Source organism: Macrosteles quadrilineatus, unplaced genomic scaffold (assembly GCF_028750875.1).
Source record: "Macrosteles quadrilineatus isolate MER2022 unplaced genomic scaffold, UCM_ALF_1.0 Scaffold_3__2_contigs__length_128488019, whole genome shotgun sequence".
In the NCBI taxonomy this organism is placed as follows: domain Eukaryota; kingdom Metazoa; phylum Arthropoda; class Insecta; order Hemiptera; family Cicadellidae; genus Macrosteles; species Macrosteles quadrilineatus.
The window spans coordinates 54,976,554-54,999,351 of record NW_026542596.1 but is presented as its reverse complement, the minus strand read 5'-3'; the positions used below and the strand labels follow the sequence as shown (position 1 = coordinate 54,999,351).

General features: G+C 34.1%; 2 protein-coding genes across 2 annotated transcripts in view; one reads left to right on the top strand and one right to left on the bottom strand.

The window, feature by feature from the left end:
* The window catches only part of LOC128990834 (uncharacterized), a 50,448-nt gene extending 40,597 nt beyond the window's left edge, over positions 1-9,851 (bottom strand). Inside the window, exons 1-2 of the mRNA XM_054413447.1 lie at positions 9,763-9,851; positions 4,688-4,748 (exon numbers count right to left, since the gene is read on the bottom strand). Of these exons, the coding sequence (XP_054269422.1) occupies positions 4,688-4,723 (36 nt within the window). The 5' untranslated portion in view covers positions 4,724-4,748; positions 9,763-9,851. The remainder of the gene's footprint in view (positions 1-4,687; positions 4,749-9,762) is intronic.
* A 5,304-nt stretch (positions 9,852-15,155) lies between these two features.
* Positions 15,156-16,607, top strand: LOC128989214 (uncharacterized). Its single transcript, XM_054411086.1, has 2 exons — positions 15,156-15,443; positions 15,920-16,607. The coding sequence occupies exons 1-2, from the start codon at positions 15,210-15,212 to the stop codon at positions 16,403-16,405; spliced, it is 720 nt and encodes a 239-aa protein (XP_054267061.1). The 5' UTR covers positions 15,156-15,209; the 3' UTR covers positions 16,406-16,607.
* The last annotated feature ends 6,191 nt before the right edge of the window (positions 16,608-22,798 follow it).

The window sequence follows — 22,798 nt, the reverse complement described above, 5'->3', positions numbered from 1 at the left end:
ATTTAATACTGCCCAACACGATCAAGAAAACCCTGAAAAATGATGCAGTTCCATCGGTTTTTGATTTTCCGGCTCACATGCAACAACAACCAGATAAAAAAAGGAGGATTGTTAAGAGGAACCTTTTTCAACAAGTGAGTTTTTTATTAAAGTTCTTGCAAGTTGCAAATTTCATCTGAAAATGGATAAATTTAACTTTTTATTGCAGTAAATTAAATCTAATAGTAAACGTATTTATTGAATTTATCACAAAATAAATTGTTCAAATCAATAGTGTCTAAAAAGGCCTACATGAATGAACGCCATCATACCTTTGTCAAAGTGTTTTGGAAATTTCTTATTACTATTTAGACTAGCCAATTTTTTTGTGGGCACAACTGTTGTAAATTTATATTTGGAACTATTTTTGTAACTAATCTAATGGAACTTCTAATAATAAATTATCGTTCTACTAAAACAAAATCCTGCCTCCTATCTCCAACATAAAAAAACCATATACTTTTATTTATTTATCTTTTTAGCATAATGAAGAGCAGCAAGTTGAACAGCATGAAGAACAAGATCTTCAAATTGAAACTCGGCCATCAACTCCCCCGGTATGTATTTATACTTACCCTGTATAATGTAGGCATATTATTGTAACAATTTATTTCATTCTAGTATAATGTTTAGCATTGCATGAACTTATTTGTTTAGTTAGAAAATGGGGAATTTATTATTAATGCGAGCCATTTCTAAACGGCTAGATATGATACTTCATGATCAAACATAGTTTAAACCTAAAAATTGATTGTATTTTTTGATTCAGATTGTACACCCAGTCACCAATTCATCAACATCACCATGCGCAGCTCCTAAGCAATCAACAACAGCGCCAAACCCCGTAAGTTAAAGGACATTTCATTATTTCGTTACATTTTCAAACTAAAGAAAATGCTATATTTATTTTTGTCCATGTTTTAATATTACGGCTTAGCCTATAGTAAGTTTTATCTATGTTTATGTCGTTGCTCTAAAAACATAAGAGCACTATGACGAATTGGTAACTAATGTCGTTAATGAGCTTCCAAAAAACGGTGGCATGTTAGCTTTCAAGTAATTTTAAAAGCTGTATCAATCTATCATTATTCTATGATCCAGTTTTCAGCCATAATTCGTGTAGTTAAAAACTATTTCTAAAACTTTTTATCTGGCCAGTACAGAGCTCAAAAGTAAATAACATTAGGGTAAATATTATTTCCTTTCTATTCGTTTTAGAAGCCAGTGTGGTCACCAACAAAAGCTCTTCTGAGACGGAAGATCAAAATTCTTCAACAGCGGCTAAAGAGAAGAGATGATAGGATAAAATCCATGCGTGATATGATTTTAGTATTTAAGAAAAAACTTAAAGCACCTGATAGGTTAATAGAGGTTTTAGAGGAAAAGTTTTCAGGATTTCCATTAGATTTAGTTGTACATTCTATGAAAAATAGTAACCTTAGTAAATTCAGGACAGTTTATTCAGAGAAAATGAAGGAATTTGCACTCACTGTATATTTTTATAGTCCTAAGGCATACAAGTACCTGAGAAGTAACAACTTCATTTTACCCAATCCTTCAACTATAAGGAAATGGCTGTCTTCGTTCAATTGTTGCCCAGGGTTCATAGAAGAAGTTTTTACATACTTAAAAGAAAATGTCGAAAAACAACCCCACTTAAAACATGTAAATTTAGTTTTTGATTCAATGAGCATACGCAAACAGGTTATCTATGACCACAAGCAAGGCATAAATACAGGTTATGTTAGTTTAGGTAATGGCATGCAATTGGACCAAAATGAAACGTTAGCAAGTGAGGCTTTAGTGTTTCAAATTGTTACACTTAAGGGGAATTTTAAATGTGCAGTTGCGTATTTTTTTATTGATAAAATAGATTCAGAAGCGTTATCAAAACTAATACAAATTTGCATAGTCAAGCTCTATGAATCAGGAGTAAGTGTGCTTAACGTGACGTTTGATGGCACAACCACAAACATTAACTCTGTAAAGAAACTTGGCTGTAAGCTACCTGAGCAGCCTTTTTTCAATGTGAGGGTTCAGAATGTTGAGCTGAAGGTTTGTGTCATGCTAGATGCATGCCACATGCTTAAATTGGCACGTAATACTTTGGCCGATAAAGGGACTTTAAGTAGTAAAGATGGGGTGGTGGATTTTAAGTATATACGAAATTTGAACAATCTGCAGAAAAAGGAAGAGGTTAAATTTGCTAACAATTTATCTGATAAACATGTATGTTATCAAAACAACAAAATGAATGTGAAACTTGCTGCCCAAACTTTAAGCTTGGGAGTTGCCGATGCAATAGAATTTTTGATGACCAAACAAGTTCCTGAATTTATAGGTGCAGAGGAAACAGTCAAATATATAAGGGTTTTTAATCAATTGTTTGATTATTTTAATAGTCGGGATCCCTATGGCAAACATTTGAAAGAACCAATCAAAAAAGATAATTTGGCACGTAACTCAAAAATGTTAGAAGAATGTTTAGAATACCTAAAAGGTTTGACTATAGAAAATATTCCTGTTCTACAACATCCAAGAAAAACCTTTGCCCTTGGTTTTATGACAAACATATTTTCGATTAAGCATTTGTCCAAAACAATGTTAGATGATTTGCAATTTAAGTACATCTTAACTTACAAGTTTTCTCAAGACCATTTGGAATTGTTGTTCTCATGTATTAGGTCTCGAGGAGGGCATAATAATAACCCAAATGTAAAACAATTCCAACTAGCCTTGAGAAAACTTATGTTCAGGAACAGTGTGCGGTCATCAAACTTAGGAAATTGTTTACAATATGATGGAACAATCCAAAGTTCAGTGATAAGCTTTGCTGAGACAAAGGCAATTGTTAATTGCGATATTGATGACTGTGAAGAAGACAATGTAATTGACTTTCAAAGAGAGGTATCTGCAGAAACTGGATCATACTACAAGAATAATGTGTTATATTATATGTGTGGTTTTATTGTTAGAAAAATATTAGGTACAGTAACATGTGAAGAATGTGTTAGTCTTTTGACAGCTGACGAATGTAATTTAAGTAGCTACACCCATTTTACAGATTTTGTTTCAAGAGGAAAATTAGTGAGAGCATCCTCAGATGTTTACCATGTGGTTAAAGTCATGAACAATAAATATACTTCTTCTAAAAATAATCGAACCAAACTAAACACACACAAAATTGTTTTGGAATCTTGTAGAACTTTAGTTGGGAATGTGTTCAAATCGCATGTGTCTAACGTTGACTTTGGAGAGGACACACACGAAATTAAGCTAATAAAGTTAATCGGAAATTTGTTTTTTAAAATAATTGGCTACAGTCATGCTAAAGAGCAAACCATTGCTCTGTCAAAAGTTGGCATTCGCCAAAAGCTAACAAAACTAGTTCTTTTTAATCATGCGTGAAATGTAGGCTACTCTGTGTGGTACTGTATTCAAATAAATGGTTTTTATACAATTTTACTGTGCATTTTTATTGTTTATTTTATCAACCTTTTTAAAAACCCATAACCCAAACCATCCAAGCATTTATTTCATACAAATACTAGTTGTCGCCCTACTTCATAGTCTTTATAACAATGTTAATACACGTTGTATTGTATAGCAATTAAATTGATTACTAACTTATATACTTTCAGTTTTTAATATAACAAGATGAGTGAGTCAAAATATCCCCCGATGAACATTTGTCGTGAATCAATAGTTAAAATATGGTATACAAATGCTATCACAGCGACAGTTCGCTGTAAAACGCAAGCACCGTGCTGGTTTCTTGCCCCTACCCGACGCCTTCAAGGGCAGAACGCAACCACTGACTTCGGCTCGGGCTAGAGTGCTCAGCCAGCGATCCAGTAGTAGTTATATATCGATGCCCTATCGCCATTGTCCCATAATGGCCCTCAATTCCGGAATTATTGGTCCGTCCGTCCGCAGCGCCACGGTCTACATGGCTTGTTATCATCTGTCGAGTTATCAGTGGTCGAATCTCCACTGTTCTACGGGTCGTTACGCGTCATCTCGATAAGGAACATATGGAACTACCTTTCAATTCGATTTGCTAATCTAACATCAGTCGACGAGAGTTTTCGAAAGGTTTCTTAAAGGAGGGAATAAATTAAGAATACTGTACCTCAAATTTAACATTAACAAGATTAGAGGTTGGTAATGCCCTTTAAACCTAATATAATATAAAACACTATTCACAGTTATTTGTTTATTTCGCACACTAATTACGGGAGGAGGCACATGTAGTTTGGCTGAAACATGACTAAAATATGTGGCGAAAGTAGAATAAAACAATTGATGTGAGCCACTTTTTATCTGATATTAACTTTGGCAAAAAAATATTCTGTAATGGTTATTTTGTTATTTTGATGAAAAAGTTAAGGACATCGTGGTGCAGTCACAGAGAATGAGTTTAACCTTAGACTATTAACCAATAGTCAATGGTTTAACACTACACTTTGAGGTACAGTGATTAATGCATCGCATTAAACAGAACAGCTGATAATTAAACTGATGATTTCCTAAATATTAATGGTATTGTTGTAATTAAAACTTGACATTAAATTACTAACATTTTTTCCTTTCGTCGGCTCTGCTAAGCCCTTCAAAGTATCTTATAGAGAACAACGTAGAATCCTACCTCAAACGGAAAGTATCGTGATGTTGCTGAGGTCATGGTTCACTCTCATCGTCTGCAGCACCTGCAACAAGATACAGCAATACATTAAACATCAGTTGACCTGTTGTCATGTTAAAGCTGTAGGCAGTTTTAGAATAAAATAATTAAAAATAACAAACTTTTTTAAAACAAAACTTTTTTAAACGCACTAAAAAGTAGAAAATAGTTTATAAATATGTGGAGAGTATAAATACTTGTAAGATTTAAAACGATAAACGTGGGGTGCATGCAATAGATGATTTAAAATACCTTCACCTATTGAACTAATGTGTTATTATCAATTGCATGCACCCCACGTTTTTTAATTTTAAATCATACAAGTATTTGTACTCACCACATATTTATAACTTATTTTCTACTTTTTAGTGCGTTTAAAAACGTTTTGTTTTAAAAAAGTTTTTTTTATTTATAATTTATTTTCTAATTTTTAGTCTTTAATGTGTAAATGTGTTAAATCTATATATGTAATCAGGTGTTTTATCTTTACTTTGAAATGATTGTTTTATATTTTTAGAATATCTCGGGAGCAGAACCTGTACCTCTTAACCACTGCTCTTCTAACTGTCAAATTTAAGTATTTACAGCTGACTTAAATTAATTTATATATTTACATTCTTTCAAAATGTAAACATGGAAAATTTGGAAGCCCAAGGGAAATATGAAAATTAAATGATATAATATTGCATTGTCATCCATTTGTGAGCTATGTTTCAAGTTTCAAGTCTCTAGCTCATCGGGGACTTCGTTTAAAATTGATATCAAAACGTGTAAGAAAGCGAGCTATTAAAAACAAGCCCATGGGGTGTAGCCTAAGGGAAATATGAACATAAAATGATATAATATTGCATTGTCATCCATTTGTGAGCTATGTTTCAAATTTCAAGTCTCTAGCTCATTGGGAAGTTAGTATAAAATTGATTGAAAAATTTTTACCGGACAAGAAAGCGAGCTAATAAAAACGTTTTAATAAAATAGACGTAGTGAATTAAACCACCAACAATTTGTTCTGTTGTTAATTTCTATAGAATAAGTAAAAATTTTTTGGCCGGCCAAATTTAAACGATACATTTCATTGTTTTTTCAAACTGTTACCCAAGACTAAGAACTTTCATAACTGAGTGAATATAAATTAAATAAAAATAAAAGACAATACATAGGTATAAACCACGTTACTGACATCAATGTATTGAACATCTTTGTGTCAAATGACTTTACATGGCTCTAAAAATAATATAGGCCTAATAAATTAAATAAAATAAAAATGAGTTTTCTACTAAATCGTTAGCCCGAAAAGTGAAATTGATGTTGTATGTGTATACCTTAGTATGTGCGAATCGTGTTCATAACACGTCTTAAAATATGCATCTTTACGACAACAAATTTACCAAATCGTTTCCAAATCTCCCACAAAATTTTTTTCTAAAACTTTTAGCACTTTTTTGTTTCTCATCACCAATAACAAGAAGTAGGGGATTCTGGTGTCGGCCGAACCTTACAGAAGGCTGTATAACCAATAGAAGAACGAACGCTGTAGAATTATCTTTTCGCCCCACGATTAATCCAGCCACTTTCTGTGGACCCATTATGAATGTTCGATGGTAGCTAGGGTATTGGAAGAAAATTGCCAACACTCACGATCTCTTTGTGACTTGTTAGTTGACGTCTTGAGCGAAATGAGAGAAAGACTCGACAATCACGTGAATGAGTGTGTGGTGTGTGTGTGTGTATTAGTGTGTGTTTGAGTGTCTAGGTAGACCGCAGATGTAGATTTCTCCTCCTTTGTACATACAGTACCACTGCATAACAAACCGTCAATATACCCACACACCGACCACAGTTCAAACCTGCCATATGTCTTTATGTCTATGGCTTCAACAGAGTAGTTTCATATTTGTGCTCTCTTGACGTAAACGTTGTGGTACGTGTATTATTGTTACGCGAAAAAGTTGCATTCGGAACTAATAATGTATTAATGATGCAATGGTGTATTCAAGTCTGATATAGATAGTTTATAACTATTATTCTTGAATTGAAATGTTTCATTACTATTTTAAATCTTGAATCTAGATTAGAAGAGTTGTAATTCGTGCTTTTTACTCGGTATTAAATTTCCATGCTATGCCAATCTAGGTAGGATTTTACTATTATCAGTCCTACAGTATAGCCTACTAAAAAATGTAAAAATGTTCTGTGGGGACCTTTGTAAAATACTAGGATCAACTGAATGTATAATTATTTTTGTTGAGTTCCCTACCACGATAAACGATTCCCATAGTAAAAATGTACCAACAAAGAATGTTTGGATGTGTGAGTGAGAATGCAGAATTTTTAAAAGAAATCGTTCTATAAACTATCATAGTATAAACAACCACCAACTAGTAAATGCAAATTTGTAAGTAACTCTCATATGCAGTGGTTGATAACTTACACCGCATTTACATTTAGGAGTTTACAATTTGGTTAGCAACAATTGGTAAATTTTCATCGTCAGTTGACTACAACTGTTGACAACAAGACTTTCCACCAGTTTACTGTAAACTCCGGTATACAAATTACAAAAATGCAACTTCAAACAAGTGCCGTATATACACGTTTCCGACTTCTTGCGTTTCCGAATTTCGTTTTTAATCACTGAAAAATAGTTAATAACGTCAAATTTTTTTAGGAAAAACTTTTATTCATTGGATTGTTGTAAACTCTAGTTTTTAAACACGTGCTGTAAATTCAGGTGAAAACACGGTTTGATAGTTTTACTTTCGAAATAAATATATTCTATAACAAAGGATTACTTAACTTTTTAAAGTTAAAAAATAAAAAAATAATTTAAATACGAAACAATTTTAATAGTTAGTTAACATAAATAAAACTTCTCTGAGGTAAGTATCCTATTTGTTTTCTGTAGGTGAACCTACAGTTATCTGTCAATTGAGAATCGTTGGGTTACAAAATTATCGTGTAGTTAAAAGTTATTAGTAATTGACAGGGTTCGAAAACGGAGATAAGAAAAGTCCTTTAAGGCTTACAAATGCCATACACAATACCGGACTCGTAAACGTATTAATATTACATTATAGACTTCAACGATCGGTTTGACAGAAGCGCTGGGGCTAGGTATACGTATATAGTCAGCCATTGAATTTTGTAAGATGTCTGTGTATACTAAGAAATTATAATAAATATTTAGGGTAAGAATGTTTAAACAAATTTAAATAGTATATTTCTAAGCAAACCTTTTTGGAAAAATATTAAAACCATGAACACTAATTATTCTCCACTTATATTTATCATTATTTTTCAAGTATGTTTCAGACAGGTATATTTAGATTGTGGTGCATTATTTACTATCTATTTAGTGTTATTATACAAACTTTATAAATACTAAAACCGAATGGGACGAGCTCTTATAAACTATTGCTTACCGGGTTTTAAAAACAAAGTATACGGACAAAATAAGATTTTAAACTAGGAGAAGAAGTCGCAAAGTATTATCCAAAGTCCATGAATACATTGAGTTTCGTTTTATTGGATAGTTTTGTAAAATTATCAGTTACAGCTTTAATGTTCAGTTTACTTCATATAACGCTTAATTGTCTCGAATTATGTTTTTTTTAATTACTCTAATAAGTCATCAGGTTGGGATGAATAGTTCGCTCTAGTCATCTAAAACCCGGTTAGTTAGTACAATAGTTAGTTAGTTATTTTAAAAATATCTTATTATTCAAACAACTCCCAAAATTAAGAAAGGACATTCTACATGCAGAAGTATAATATTTGAAGTTACAAACATCATTGCCATTTTAAGCATAATCAACAAAACTCATTAATATTAAGAATTAAGTTTTATAAACATTTAGTTATGCTAAAGTTACAGACGTTATTGATTTGTACTGTAATTTAATTTTACAAGAACTAGTTTTTACTCCTTTAAATGTCTTAACTATTCTGTTTTTAGTGTAAATTGAATAGTTAACACATAATACGATAATTATATGTAATATTTTGACATGAAAATATTTTTCTGTCAATGTTAATTTGGTTATGAAAGATTATTTAATCTAGTAGTAATCATGTTAACACACAATTGAAACTCTGTCGAAATTTTGAAATAGATTTATGTAAGCACGTTTTATATACTGGCTTACGTAGGGAGGCTGATTAAGATCCATAAGGGTGGCTTGGTGGTTTTGGCGTTTATGCAATTTTCTTCGAGTAAAATTGGCTAAATTAACTTGTATGTAGTTAAATTATGTGACACGAAAAGTGAAAATTGCTAAGGAGGAGTTAATTAGTACTGTATACCAAAATTGAACGTTGAATGTTAAAAATATATATATATAATATGGTTGTATGAACTTTATATACACATTACAGATGCTTATTGATAGCAATTGAACATTGTCTTAGACATACTTTAAAATATAAAATATATTTTAATTTATTATGTTTATTAGTCTCATAACTAACGCTTTATTGGTCATTTTTATTTCAGCTATCCACAGACATTTTAAATGTCTTGAACTGTAGTTTGCGGGAGTAATGTAGCCTCTAGTCTGCTTGGTTTTATTTTAATTTCCCATTTGTTTACTCGCAAAACTACCTTATTCTATACTTTTTCTTTATAAAATTATAAAGGTGGAGCTCAAATTTGTGATCTTACAGTAATTGAAGTGCCTTTTATGGTCTTCCCTACAACAGTTTATAGAACTTCCTAATAAGTTTTACTTTTCTAGAAGACTTTCAATAAAGTCGTAAGGTTGATTTTAACTAGATACAGTTTGAATAAATATAAAACTTTATATGAATAAAGCATTTGCAAAACCAGGATTCATAAACTAACTAAAATTAAATTGGTTAAAAAAGACAATTAATTTAGATTCAATAACTATACACATTGCTCATTCCAACCATCTAATACAAATATAACGTATCAAAAACAGTACATTTTAAAATATAATTAAATAATTTTTTCAAACGATTCGCCACTTATGAACACATAATTATCCACGCACTGGTATGACCACTACATCCATACTCACATGTATATCACACCGGCATCGCACTAGTGAGTTAGTGAGTTAGCACTACAGTGATAGTGATAGTGAGGCACTGTGTAGCAGACGACGCGCACGGGAGGACTGGGCGCGCCGCGGCGCATACATGGATATATACCTGATGACCCATAAAGTGGGAAAGTGATGGTGGCGCTGTCCTCACCGAGCACCCCATCAAAGTTTTGTTATTCCAAACGGTGATCATGTAGTGTGTAGACTATGTACAATTTCTTCGGCAATGTGCAATAGGAAAACAGTCAGACCAGCCGCTCCACAAAATTATTGATCAACATTAATAAGTTATTCTTAACTACCTAATGTTTAACCTTGTCTTTAGCTCATGTGGAGGTTTAAAACAAACGTTATAGTGAAATACAAATATAAGATCCTAAATAATAAAAAATATACAAATTTCAAGGCCATGTATTTGCTTGTATTGATGCATGTATTGATTTATTCAAATATCGTACAATGCTTCAGACCATTCAAAGAATAAAACATTTTAGTACTAAAGAAAATTTGTACTAAAACCAAATCATCATTTATACGTAAAAAGAGAACTACTATCCTTTAAAAAGTATTTGCATGGAATTATGAAGATACAAAAATATAAACAACGTATTTATCGTGCATGAAAATAATACACTAAACATTCTTCTATTTAGATTTTAAATACTTATTTTTCTGTTCAGTGTTATCAAAGTAGGCTAACCAACACAATTATGTTTTTATCTAGCCTATGTGTATTATCTTTGACTACACCGTTTATTACCTAAAACGATATGTCTGTAAACTACAGTATTGCTTGTCACATTGTATTTTTGGAATTCCTTTGTTTGTGCCACAGATTAAAGCCATGGACTAACCAAGGGAGTGTGTTTTATCTATGGTAAAGCACAACACAGTTGTAGCCAAGGCCCCACTAGAAAAACTAAAAAACCCCTTTTTTCTAGTGATGGGGCCTTGGTTGTAGCACACAATGTATAATTTAACATAGACAAAATAAAGTAGTAAAGTGTAACACACACCTCAAATTATTCAGTGGGATAAGAAATCTATTTTTAGTAGGTACTCCAAATCTCTAAATTTATAATTATATAATGGCGTAATCTAAAAATGACTTAACCTTGTACATTCTGTTTTAAATTTATGATATTAGTGTTTGTTTCTAATGAGAATCTGTAAATTTTACTAAAATAATAATAAATAAATGAATAACTTTAATAGCCACTAACTTAACTTTCCATCGAAAATTGTTGGAAAATTTATTTGATCATATTTGAATAAAAAATAGTTCTTTAGTTTCCATATATTATTTAACACAAATTATTTTCTTGCTCCTTTAAAAGTTCTATTACTTTTTAAATCCGACTCATTTTACACACTTACATATTAATCGAAATTGTTTATTCAACATCAATGTTGAAAACCATCAATGTCACAGTAACAAACAACACTACTTATATTACAAAAAATTGTGGCCCTATCATGGACCCTTGCGGTACTCCACTCACCTGACTCCCACGCCGACTTCCACCTACTGGTTCGACACTTCACCCTCTACCCTCGTCCTTGAGACGGCCAGGAATCTGTCCAAGGGTCGACCCTCATTTGCTCAAGAATGCAACAAAAACCACATCTACCTGGGACGCAATAACTCTTGCGTGGGGTTTGGATTAGGCGCATTAGTCTGATAAAAAAACTATCTGATCTCCGCTACCCTCCCTTGACACCTTAGATTATGGATGTGTGGATGTTTGCTCTTAGAGAGTAAAATGGGTTTGTGTGTTCGTTCACTTCTCTACAGGTTTGACACCTTAGATTAGAGAGGATGTATTTTGGCTGTTTGCTCTTAGTCATAAAATAAAATAGACTAATAGTGAACATGTTGCTCGAAATCGAGCAACTGCAAAGAAGTAAAGTAGTTATTTAAAAACTAATAAAAGTCATAATTTCCGATGAGTTTAAAAGACTCGACTCATGGTTACGTACCTAACAGTTCCATATAATCAACATACAGTATGTTATATTTTGTGTGCTATTTTTTGGGGGTATTTTTACAGGTTTGTACTGTGTCCCAAGTTTCATTGTATTTACTTTTATTTTAAAGAGAAAGAGAGTGCATGTACTGCAAAAAATACTTAGGCATTCTAAAGTAATATTTGTTAGTAAGTTTGTCTTAACATAGACTAACCAACAAAAGGGAGTATGTTTTATCTATGATGTTACCTGTAAACCCACCATTACTAATCCATGGATTTCATGAAATTGTAAGGAAAGGTAGAGATTGCGGCTGAAATGTATGGGTTTAGTTACATTTGATGTTTCACCTTTCTTATGCGAAAGGATACGGAATCTATGTAAGATCTACAGTATGGCTATATGGGCGACTAATTTGATACCACCTTTTGTTTATTTTAACCATACGTCATTGACATAAAATATTTAAGACCAAAATAAAGACTTATTTCTTTGTGTGGAGAGAAGCCTGTAATTGAAAACAAGGGGGAAATATCAACAACGAAGAACTAACCCTTAAATAAAACTGTTATGGCTATACATATTAATCTCACTCTTTGTAGATTTTCTCCTTATGGGTCAAATTAAGACATTTTCAAGACAAGTTCGGTTTGACATTCGGTAACGTTCAGACGTGTTGATGTCGGCTCTTTATTTATTGTTACTTCACAACACTACTTTTCTCGAGGTAGGAATGTTTGAAGAATGTAATCTTCACTTCCGCATGTACAAAGTAACCTCCCGGACTGCCGTGAAATGCGACATCAACAAATGCAACAATTAAGAGTAAGAGTGGAAACGATAGGAAATACTTTCCTTCGTTGCCACAGCCACCTCGTGTGTGTCTGTGTTGAGGCAGTGCTTTCTAGATATCATGTGTGATGCCACTTCCGACTATCTAAACAGTAAACACCAAAAACCTATGACTTTTGGCCAACATAGTGGATATCCCATCTATAAGAATTTGATGTAGCAAATGTTGTACCTATTCAAATAGTCGTGTTTTTATCCACAGTCAATGATCAAATCAAATTATTTTCTATTATTGTTTAGGCCTACCAAATAGCAGTTTTTTTGTTTTTGTGAAATAGTGATAAGAAAAAAAATTAAACCTTAAGCCAAGGTTTTATTAAATACAAAACATTTTAATGTAAAGTGAGATTGAGAAAAAATAAAATAACATAAATTGAATCGGCTTTTTAGTATAATAAAAACATATACTCCCCCACTACTAGGGTTTGCTCAAGAGCTCATGATGTAGCAAATTACAATATCACAAAATTTACGTCATGATTGTATTGATTTAAGGACTAAGTGCTAATATTTTCTTTCTCAAATTAATAATTTGTAATAGCCATCATGTAAGTTATAAAAATATGCTATCATGCAATGGACAGCATTTATTTGACATATCTGCACTTTTATACATCCAGAAATCTTGGTGTAGATTCCCTGAGTGACGAGGAATATTATTTCCTAGTTTTAGCTTCAACAAGGTCAAAATTACTACATATAATTATAAGCCAAAAATATCTAATTCCTGGGTAAGTCAAAGATTTGTCGCATAGCTGCGTCCCTGGCGTACAGTACAAAGTCCTCAGGAAAGCGAAGACACCGCCAGAATACTCTCATTACTCGTACATGACAAAGGCCGCGAAACTCTATTGGCATCGGTTGCATGAAAGTGGAGTCGCTTTCGGCGATCGAGAACTATCACGACTCCTTGACAACGCCCCGGCAGATCTACCATCACACTCTCCAGGTGATGTCAACTTGGGTCATTGGCGACGTCATAGCACACAGCGGTACCAACCACGCCTAAATGGTGGTTAGGTTAGGTTAGCAAGACTATGTTATTTAAACTAATTAAGATCTTATGTGGAAGTCGATTTATCGGCGAGGTCGCGGTATAATACGCAACGTAAGTAATAATAATAATAATATTTGTTATTGCTTCAGACAATACAATGATTGCATAGCATGCTTCAACATGTACAAAATAAGAGAAAAGGGCACGATAGAACAAAATAAACCATGAAAATATAACATCACAAAAATATACAGCCAGAGTGTTAAGTGTGTGTGCCTGTGTGTAAGTACAGTACTAAAGCTTCATTGACGTTTGGATACTGAACAACGTATCACTATATGGGCCAGACAAATTTAAGGCACATACTTTACGTCAACAGTTTAAATTTGGCAGTCAAACTCACTGTTTCGCCTACTTATTCAGGCATCGTCTGGTGAACTAACAAGAGTGATTCATCCATTATAAATAAAGTAGTCAAAAACCATTCAAACAAATACACGAAAGCCATAACGCACGAAAAAATAACAGTCCGCCTCCATACCGTGGCCTTCTTATTTTTTGTCTAGTTAACCAGTTCGGGGGCTACATCATGAATATGGGTCAGCCGAAACCAATATTCTACTTTTGACTATGGGTAGAACAGACACTCAATTTCCATGGTAAAGTTGAAAGTAATTGAGCCAACAACAGCGCTGATGTTAGTTATTTATTTATGTCGCATACACCGATTTCTTACCCAGGCAAAACAGTATAGTTTAGTCCTCGTCTTCTCAATGCGGAAGGAAGAGAACCTAGTTCTAGAACAGCCTCAAATGTTCTCATCATTCAATGAAATGAAATGTCAAAGCACACACATCGACGACTGTAGGAAAAGTTATGTGTGAATTAAAAACGCTATTATGGACTTAAAAATATTATCTTATTTGTCACATTCCTCCTCCGCCGAAAAATGTCCTACCCGCCGAAATGCACTCTCGGCGACTTATATAATAGGCCTTTCTGTGATATGTTTAGTTATTATATTATGTGTAAACTATGTTTAACTTATTCTGGTTAGAAGTCGATTTTTGGTTAGACTGATGGCGGAGGAAAGCAAATTTTACTACACGCTTCTATACACGTCGAGGATTTTTTGACAAGGTATGTATTTAACCATTGTTTCTCATAGTTTATTTAATGTTATTTCACTTACTGTAAAACTATATTTTTTATCGTGTTCCTAGTAGTTCTTACGTAAAATGATAATCAATAAGCTATTTATCAACGTTATTCAACATTTTCCTCTTTCCTGTGGTATTATAGCAAGGCGTAAAGCACACATTTTACAATAATATACTCAGGAAACAAAACATGAAACACTGATCAAAATATGCTTCAGATTTTAGTCTACGTGCATTATTCAAAGTCAATGATTTATATTATAATCAGCTGTTTACAAATGAATTAGTTATTCCGATCACACCATTGAGTACTGTACGTACAAGCTTATTTAATTAAGTTCATTGTTAGTCAGCTGATCTATCTAATTATGTTTTTGTTTTGGTGAATGAATGTCAATTTTTGAGAAGATTATTTGCAAAACAGTTTACCGTAGTGATTTACAATGTTAACCTTAGCCAAATCTATTAACCGTATCGCCAAACACGCCAGACGTTATTCAATCCCCGCTCAAGAACGAGAAGTGATAGGTTGCAGGGAAGTCGTCGGTCCAGGGATGAACAACAAGCCGATATACTTCGACCGCCAGGACTTTCCTTGTCCGGCGATACGCTTCTTATGCCCCCAGTACACTCTCGCCGAGACAAGGCGAGCGTTGGCGAGTGCGAGAGTGTACTCGGTGCGCTCGTCTTGTCTTGCCTTGACTCGGGTCGCCTCGCCTCGCCTCGCCTCGTGCTCGCCGACGCTCCGTCTGGAGTCGGTTTTTTGACACGAGTCAAAGGACCCGAGACTGAGCGAGTGGCGAGCGCGAGGCACCCCAGTTCACTCTCGCCTTGTCTCGTGGTTAGTTCAGCTGTGCGTTGTTAGTTTGTGGGTGCATTTTGTGTTAAAGTAAACATGGATTGGTCAAATAACACAGTTCTTGACTTTTTAGAAGCCTACCATGGTGAGTCGTTATTGTGGGACCCAACACACGTACAACACAAGGACGAACGTAAACTAACAGATGCTTGGTGCCGTTAGAGCGTAAAACTCAACCGTCCAGTAACCGAATTGAAGAAAAAGTACGCGTAAACAATTAAAATAAGCATATGCACAAAACAATTTTAATGTTGCTACTTCCACATCGACGTTTGCCTCCATTTCGACTGCGAGACAACGCGAGAGTGTACACGGTTACCTCGCATAAGCTCTCGCCCGAATTACTCGGCGAACGCCTCGGCGAGGCGCCTCGGCGAACGTCTCGGCGAGAGTGTACTGGGGGCATTACCAGATAACCCTTACCTGCAAGCGTTGCGGGAAAAGGAAAAGGGAGATTGGAAGTCGTTGAGCATTGACGAGAAGAAATGCCTCTACAGAGCAAGTTTCTGTCAGACATTCGCAGAGATGGAAGCTCCGACGGGGGAATGGAAGAGTATCATCGGTTGTACTCTGGGTTTCGTCTCCATCGCTATTTGGATAGCGATGTTTATCAAGAAGTTCGTGCTGCCACCTCTTCCGCCGACGATGGAGGTGGAGCGGCAGCAAGCCCAGCTTCAGAGGATGATCGACATGAGTGTGAACCCCGTGGAGGGTCTTGCTTCCAACTGGGACTATGAGAAGGGCGACTGGAAGAAACGTTCTCGTTGGTTCTGGGAGTGAAGTTCACAAGTTTAGTGTTACTGGTATTAAGACTTAATATTTTGCTTCAGTGTGTTTGTTGGCTTTTGTAGGCCTAGATATCAAATAAATTTCTTAATCTTAAACAATTATTTTCATTCAAACGTCTTTTGGTAGAGTCGCGTGATATTTGTAAAAAATCATATAGGTACACTTAATATTTCAATAAAAAGTTTAGACATTTCAGTGTACTTCACCTTGACAGAATTTTACCCCTTTTTTGAATATTATTTCAAGATACAAAGTGAATTGCATACTTAGATGGACCAAATATTACTGCGTTCGAAGTTATCACAGAAGTTTTAATAATTTTACTTTATATTAGAACAAAATCAAATGCAAATTAACTTAAAACCAACGTTCTTGCCTATTATTACATGATTATTTCGCTCTAAAAAAAGGCGTTTTTGCGTTCAATATCAGTCTTGGTATCGCATTTAATTATGCTGTTGGCTGTGACCGTGGACTATTGTATTAATAGTCAATGATGCTACCTACTATCCTATCCTGTTATCTTATATCATATTCTGTGTATTATTCTGAGAATATAACATGAAAATTACCGAAGTTTTTGTGTTTTTCTACTTACCATTAAATATTGCGTTAATCTATATACTATCGTCTCATTAAACTGTTTCTTCCATAAGAAAAATGTATCTAGTGTTCTTCTAACACTCACAGTTTGTCGTATATCTCATATCTCCGCAGCAAAATCTAACATTTATTATTTCAAGTTGCTTTCTTATGTCCTGCTTGAAGCGGCCAATGCTTGAATCGCAGAAGCTGTGTTGTGTTTTCTACAGACATCGATGGACCTGTAGGGAAAGTACAGTCCACGATGTTGATACAGTCCAGGCAGCACGACATCGTGAGATAACAGCTGATAACAGAGTCTTCCATCCGTTTCCGGAGGACCTGTTCCACACGAAATAACCTAGAACTCGTCTTGGCCCTGTGAGCTGTAATGTGTATAGCAATTTTCTTCACGTGTTATTTAAACGTTAGGATTGTATTTATGTAATTGCAATTTCACTTGATAAAAAAATGTTAACAGTTTTTAGCTCTCCCAGAGAAACTTCTCCCACGAGTGTATACTCATTTTAGTTAAAAAGTCAACGTATTTTAAAACCACACAGAAACTTTGGGATTTAAAACAATTAATCCCTTTGACAACTATATTGACATAACCACGGACATATAACATATGAAGTCAATTGGTTCTTGAAAACTTATTACGCATCATTAAAATGTAAAGTTGTTGAGTTAATAAGCTCTCAGCTTGATATAAGTGGTCATACCGCTCCTCTAATTATCATAAAGTCTCCGGTTCGACCCTGACTAAGGGTGACGAGCGCCAAACAGGAGAAAGTCAAACTAATATAGTAGGCTATATAACTAAAGTAGTAGGAAAATAGTGACTGCATTTGCTATATAAACTATTTTAGTATTCTAACATCAGGAGTGTTTTACTCCAGGAGTATTGTAGATTACTCTTCAGAGAAAGTTTAAGGTTGGTGTGCACCAGTGTATAGTTGTGTGTACTAAACTAGTGAAGTTAATGATAAGTTTGTGCTAAAATATACTCCTACCCCCTAGTATGTGTAAGTTATGGAGTATTTAGTTTTAAATAGGGTTAAACATGTAGATTGTTTTCAGTAGATTCTATTTTTATGTATATGATGGTTAGGTAATCTAACATTACCTAATACGATTTTCACAGACTTTTCTCTACGTAATCAAAACGAATCTATGTATTGATACGAATCAAATCTAGCTACCGAATTGAAGATAATTTGCAATAAAATACTCGTTGTCAAACACCCCTCTCTGAAGTCTAGTTTCTGATGGTTGTTAAAAAGCATTTAAGAAACTGCAAAAAATAACATGAATGCTGCTCAATTAATCGATGGATCGATCTACTGATAGTGGTGTGGATTAACGTGCGCACTAGTGAGTACTATAGGACTACTCCTGCGCAGTACTATCCGCAGTACTATCCTGATAATTAGACCAATTCGTTAATACCAAGGCAAGAATGTGGTTCGGATGTCACTATAAACTGTAGGACCCTGGACCCTTGGTTGCCATTAGCTGTATGGGCTATTAAAATTATTTTTGTCTATGCTATAATTAATAGCTGTGTCTAAGGAATAGGTCTGCCTTAGTCACTAACAAGACTACAAGATCGCGCCACTCATCCTACACTCATCTCCATTCGTACTTGGCTTAAAATACCTACTTTGTATGGTCGCCATTTCACTGAAAAGTATTAAAAGTCTTGACCTCTCAGCTTACAGTGCGAGAGGTGGCGATATTGAACCTTTATGGTTACTTATTCCTCTCATGCAGATCAAAGAAATTTGTGAATAATAATTTTTGCAATTTCTAAAATCGTACGCTAACAGGTAAAAAAATAGTTGATAAAAGGCAGTAATCTAACTTAGTACGAACATTTGCTTTGAATTTGGCAAGTTGATGTATCATCCTATATTAAATTTGAAGCATGTTTCTGTATGTTTCATGAGCCTTCTATTATTTTGTTTTGTAATTAATGAAAAAATATGTTTTTGTTTTGATAATAGTTCGCTCAAACACCGCTAGATGTAACTACCGTCGAGGCTCGCAACAGTTCGCCTATTCACCACTAGATGTACCGTCGAGGTGTATGTCTCTAGCCCTGACCGTCGAGGCTCACTGGCTCACAACAGTTAACCTATATAGTAACTACTAGATGGCACTGTAATCGTACATACTCAATCCATCGTTGTTAACTTATTTACTAATATTTTTAACTATTTAAACTGTATAAAAACTAGTGGCCCCTATTATTCTAGTTAGTATTTTGTACAAATTATTAGTCTCATGGGTTATCCTCTACCTTGAATTATTGTTTAAAATTTTTATTTGTTATAATATGTATGATAGTTAGTCATTACATAGCTGCATAAAGCATTTTGATGTCTGCTCTGTTTAAAATAAAAATTCCAAAGGACTGTTCATGCAGTGTGTTTATAATATAAACTTTCTAATCATAATACAACTAAGGAACATGTTCAATAGTAATTTTCATGACTATTAAATCTATATAAGTTTCTTTGAACATATACAAATTCACTTCGAAAAAACACATAGAGGTAATGTCATCCTCCAAATTGTAAAATGCAAAATCACCCGGCTAAAAGTAACGTAAAGTTGACCACTGGGTAAACACTGTTTTTTTTTTTTTATTGCCAACTTTTGTGAAGGTTTGGCCTTGCGCTTTATTTATAGTAACAGCGATTTTTTAAGAGAAAATTTAATCTCGGATTGGTTGATATTAGTTTTATTTTTGGCATGAAAAATATGTTCCCTTTGCCTACTCCAGTAATTCCTTCTAACTTTACACTATTTTCGGACATGGCTAACACAACCAATCGTACTCCATTAACTAATTTAGACCCTTAAAATTGGGAAAAAAGTATATTTAAGCTTTATAATAGTATACAAAGTAAAAAAAACAATAACAATCAAATCAAAACAAATACATACTAATTTGACAGTTACAATCAGGTGATCTTTTGTTTGCAATCCGAGTGACGTCAGAATATGACGGGAATAGCACACCTATGTTTTTTCCTTCCACCATGCACAGTACATATTACAAATATTACCATATGCTGTAAATAAAGTTAAACCACATGTTTTAAAGTAAACAAAGCAGACATGACTTAGATTCCCGTGCTATTTAAATGTGAATTAATTTATTCCGTAATAACCTTTTTTGGTGCATAATTAAGAAAAATGAATAGTTTTCCCTCAAAATTCACGTCAAGACCTTTAAAATAAGACCCCTCCCATCCTTCTACGGCCATCCAGTCACTCACAATTTCTTTACAAAAATTTGACTTACGGAATTATATATATAGATTAGAAAAAAAATATTCAACTCCGAAAAGAAAATAGTCAGCTATAAATTTTAATTTCTTTTTTCGATATAAAGCCTTGGTATTTGACTTAGAGACAGTTTCATCACTTGACACTCGCAGTGATTTTCAGGTAGTTCGTACTAGACTACCGTACTAGTATTCCCTCACTCAATGGTATATGGAAAACGTTTAACTATTTATTTTCTTGTAAAAGCCGAGAGTTGTGTCTCTTACTGGAGATAGATAATTGGGTTATAACAACCAAACGCTGGCTTATTGGCACGGTCACGGACCAGGCTGTACCGAAACTGCCACGACGTTTTATGATCATAATCCATACCGAAACTGCCACGCCAATTAGTGAGGATTATAAGGGTGTTTTTGAGAATGCTAGAAACACTGAAACTGCCACGGCGGATTCCTCAGGAAGGGGAGGTTGGTTTGGCAACGTGCAGGGAGAAACGGGAATGAGAATATCCCTCACTCATCACAGTGACGATTTTGAAACACAACACTTTTACTTAGCTCATAACTTAGGCCATACTAACTTTGCACTTATTTAAATCAAGTATCAATAGAAAAAGTCATTTAACTACCGATGAAGTCAGAAATAATTAAATAATATGTTCTAAAGGATTAAGATTGCAATGGAATGTAAAATGTTTCTTACTAAATGTATTATATGAATGCTCTTAACCCGTTATAGTGAATTACTGGTATTAAAGAACTCGATAAACACATATTTTATCATTAGATTTGAAGTTTTCAGTTTATAAATATACCAAGGTATAGGTAGGCATCGTCAAAATTGCACAATAAGAAATGTTGTGATTATGTAATCTAATGCAAATAATAGCACAACAGGATACGTGTCCTGAAGTATAAATAAAACACAATTGTGTATATATTGATCATATTTGGCGATTTTATTGATTTCATCCTATACTATTAATATTTTGCAAAAATAAAACACTTTTTAACTTCGCCGTAGCAGTAAACCCTAGGTGTTTGTTAAATCTAATGTTATTTAAATGGGGAATAAATATGTCTTGTTTATGGACAATTTTAGTAAGAATCCAATCAAACAAATTGAAAATTACTTAGTTTGCAGGTTTGCTGCGGGCTGCGGTGGAGGTAATGTATTTAGAAATGAGCTGGGAATACCATGAAAACATGCTTTTCAGCAATGAGTTGGAAATACTGCGCGCACTGCGTTCCAATTGTCTTAGGAATTGGAGTCGAAGTATGAGATCCTTTGTGATGACTAGAATACACAGAATTGAGTTCGAGTCTGTCCAGATTTTGTTTAATACGAAATACAAATAAAATACAAGACTAGGCCAAGAAATATACAGATACAATTATACTTGCATACAAGGTGAATAATGTGCAGGTTTACATTAATAATACCAGATAAAAACTTCATAATTGATAAGTATACATTTTAGATACGGTTGGTAAAAAATAAATCTTAATTAGCCTAGGCTACTTGTAGTGATAATTCAGGGTCACTTAATTCTGCCAACCTAGAAACCGGGAATAGCGCGTGAATTTTAACTATCAGGAAAAAGTCCATGAGTTGTAATTGAATTTAGTAAGAAATCGAGAAATAAAAATGGTAAAATATTTGCCGTAAAATCCACCCGAAAACACAGAGTTTACACGTTTTGCGTAATCGAAAAACGCCATTGCGAGAAACTACTGTAGAAATGACCACGGACATTGCCGCAATATCGATAAATCATCACACACTAAGCCGCAAGTGCAAGATGATCATTAATTTTTCGTCGATCGCGAAAAATAGTTACGGGTGTTAAAATAATCGCTGGAGATGAATGCGAATGTTGCCGCAATTGTGAAATCATCACCGGTCATCATCATTGCTGTCGTAGTTTACCATCACAGTTCTGCGTTTGATCGCTAGAAATTATCACGGATTTGGCCACGATCGTAACATACGATCGCGGATGTTTGTTAAAGTTTATTACGACGATTCTCCATTTTTAAGCGTTTCCGTGATCGCTAGTAATAATCTCGGTCATTTCTATGATCACAGAAAATGTTCACGGATGTTACGACTGGTGGGAAATCAACACGAATTTGCTTCCCATTTTCTCATGTTTAATCAGAATGAAATGAGACTCGGTGTGTGTTTTTGCATATTTATTTAGTAATATACCTCAATTATAAATTTTGTTTATTCACATATACAGGGCTGGGCAAAAGTATGGACATCACCAGTTAACCTTTTAATGGGTTACGCAAAGAAAACAAAACTCTGTACACGTCTCTATATCACGCAAGTGAACTTTTTGTTGTATTCAAATTTTGTTCTTAAACCCAAAATGGGTTATTTTGGTGGCCACATCGAGTGACACCTCATATTAATAGGCCATTAGTCGAAGAAATATATATCGAAGAAAGAATATCTACAAAAGCTAGAGGTCTCTATCTAAACTCAACCCACTAC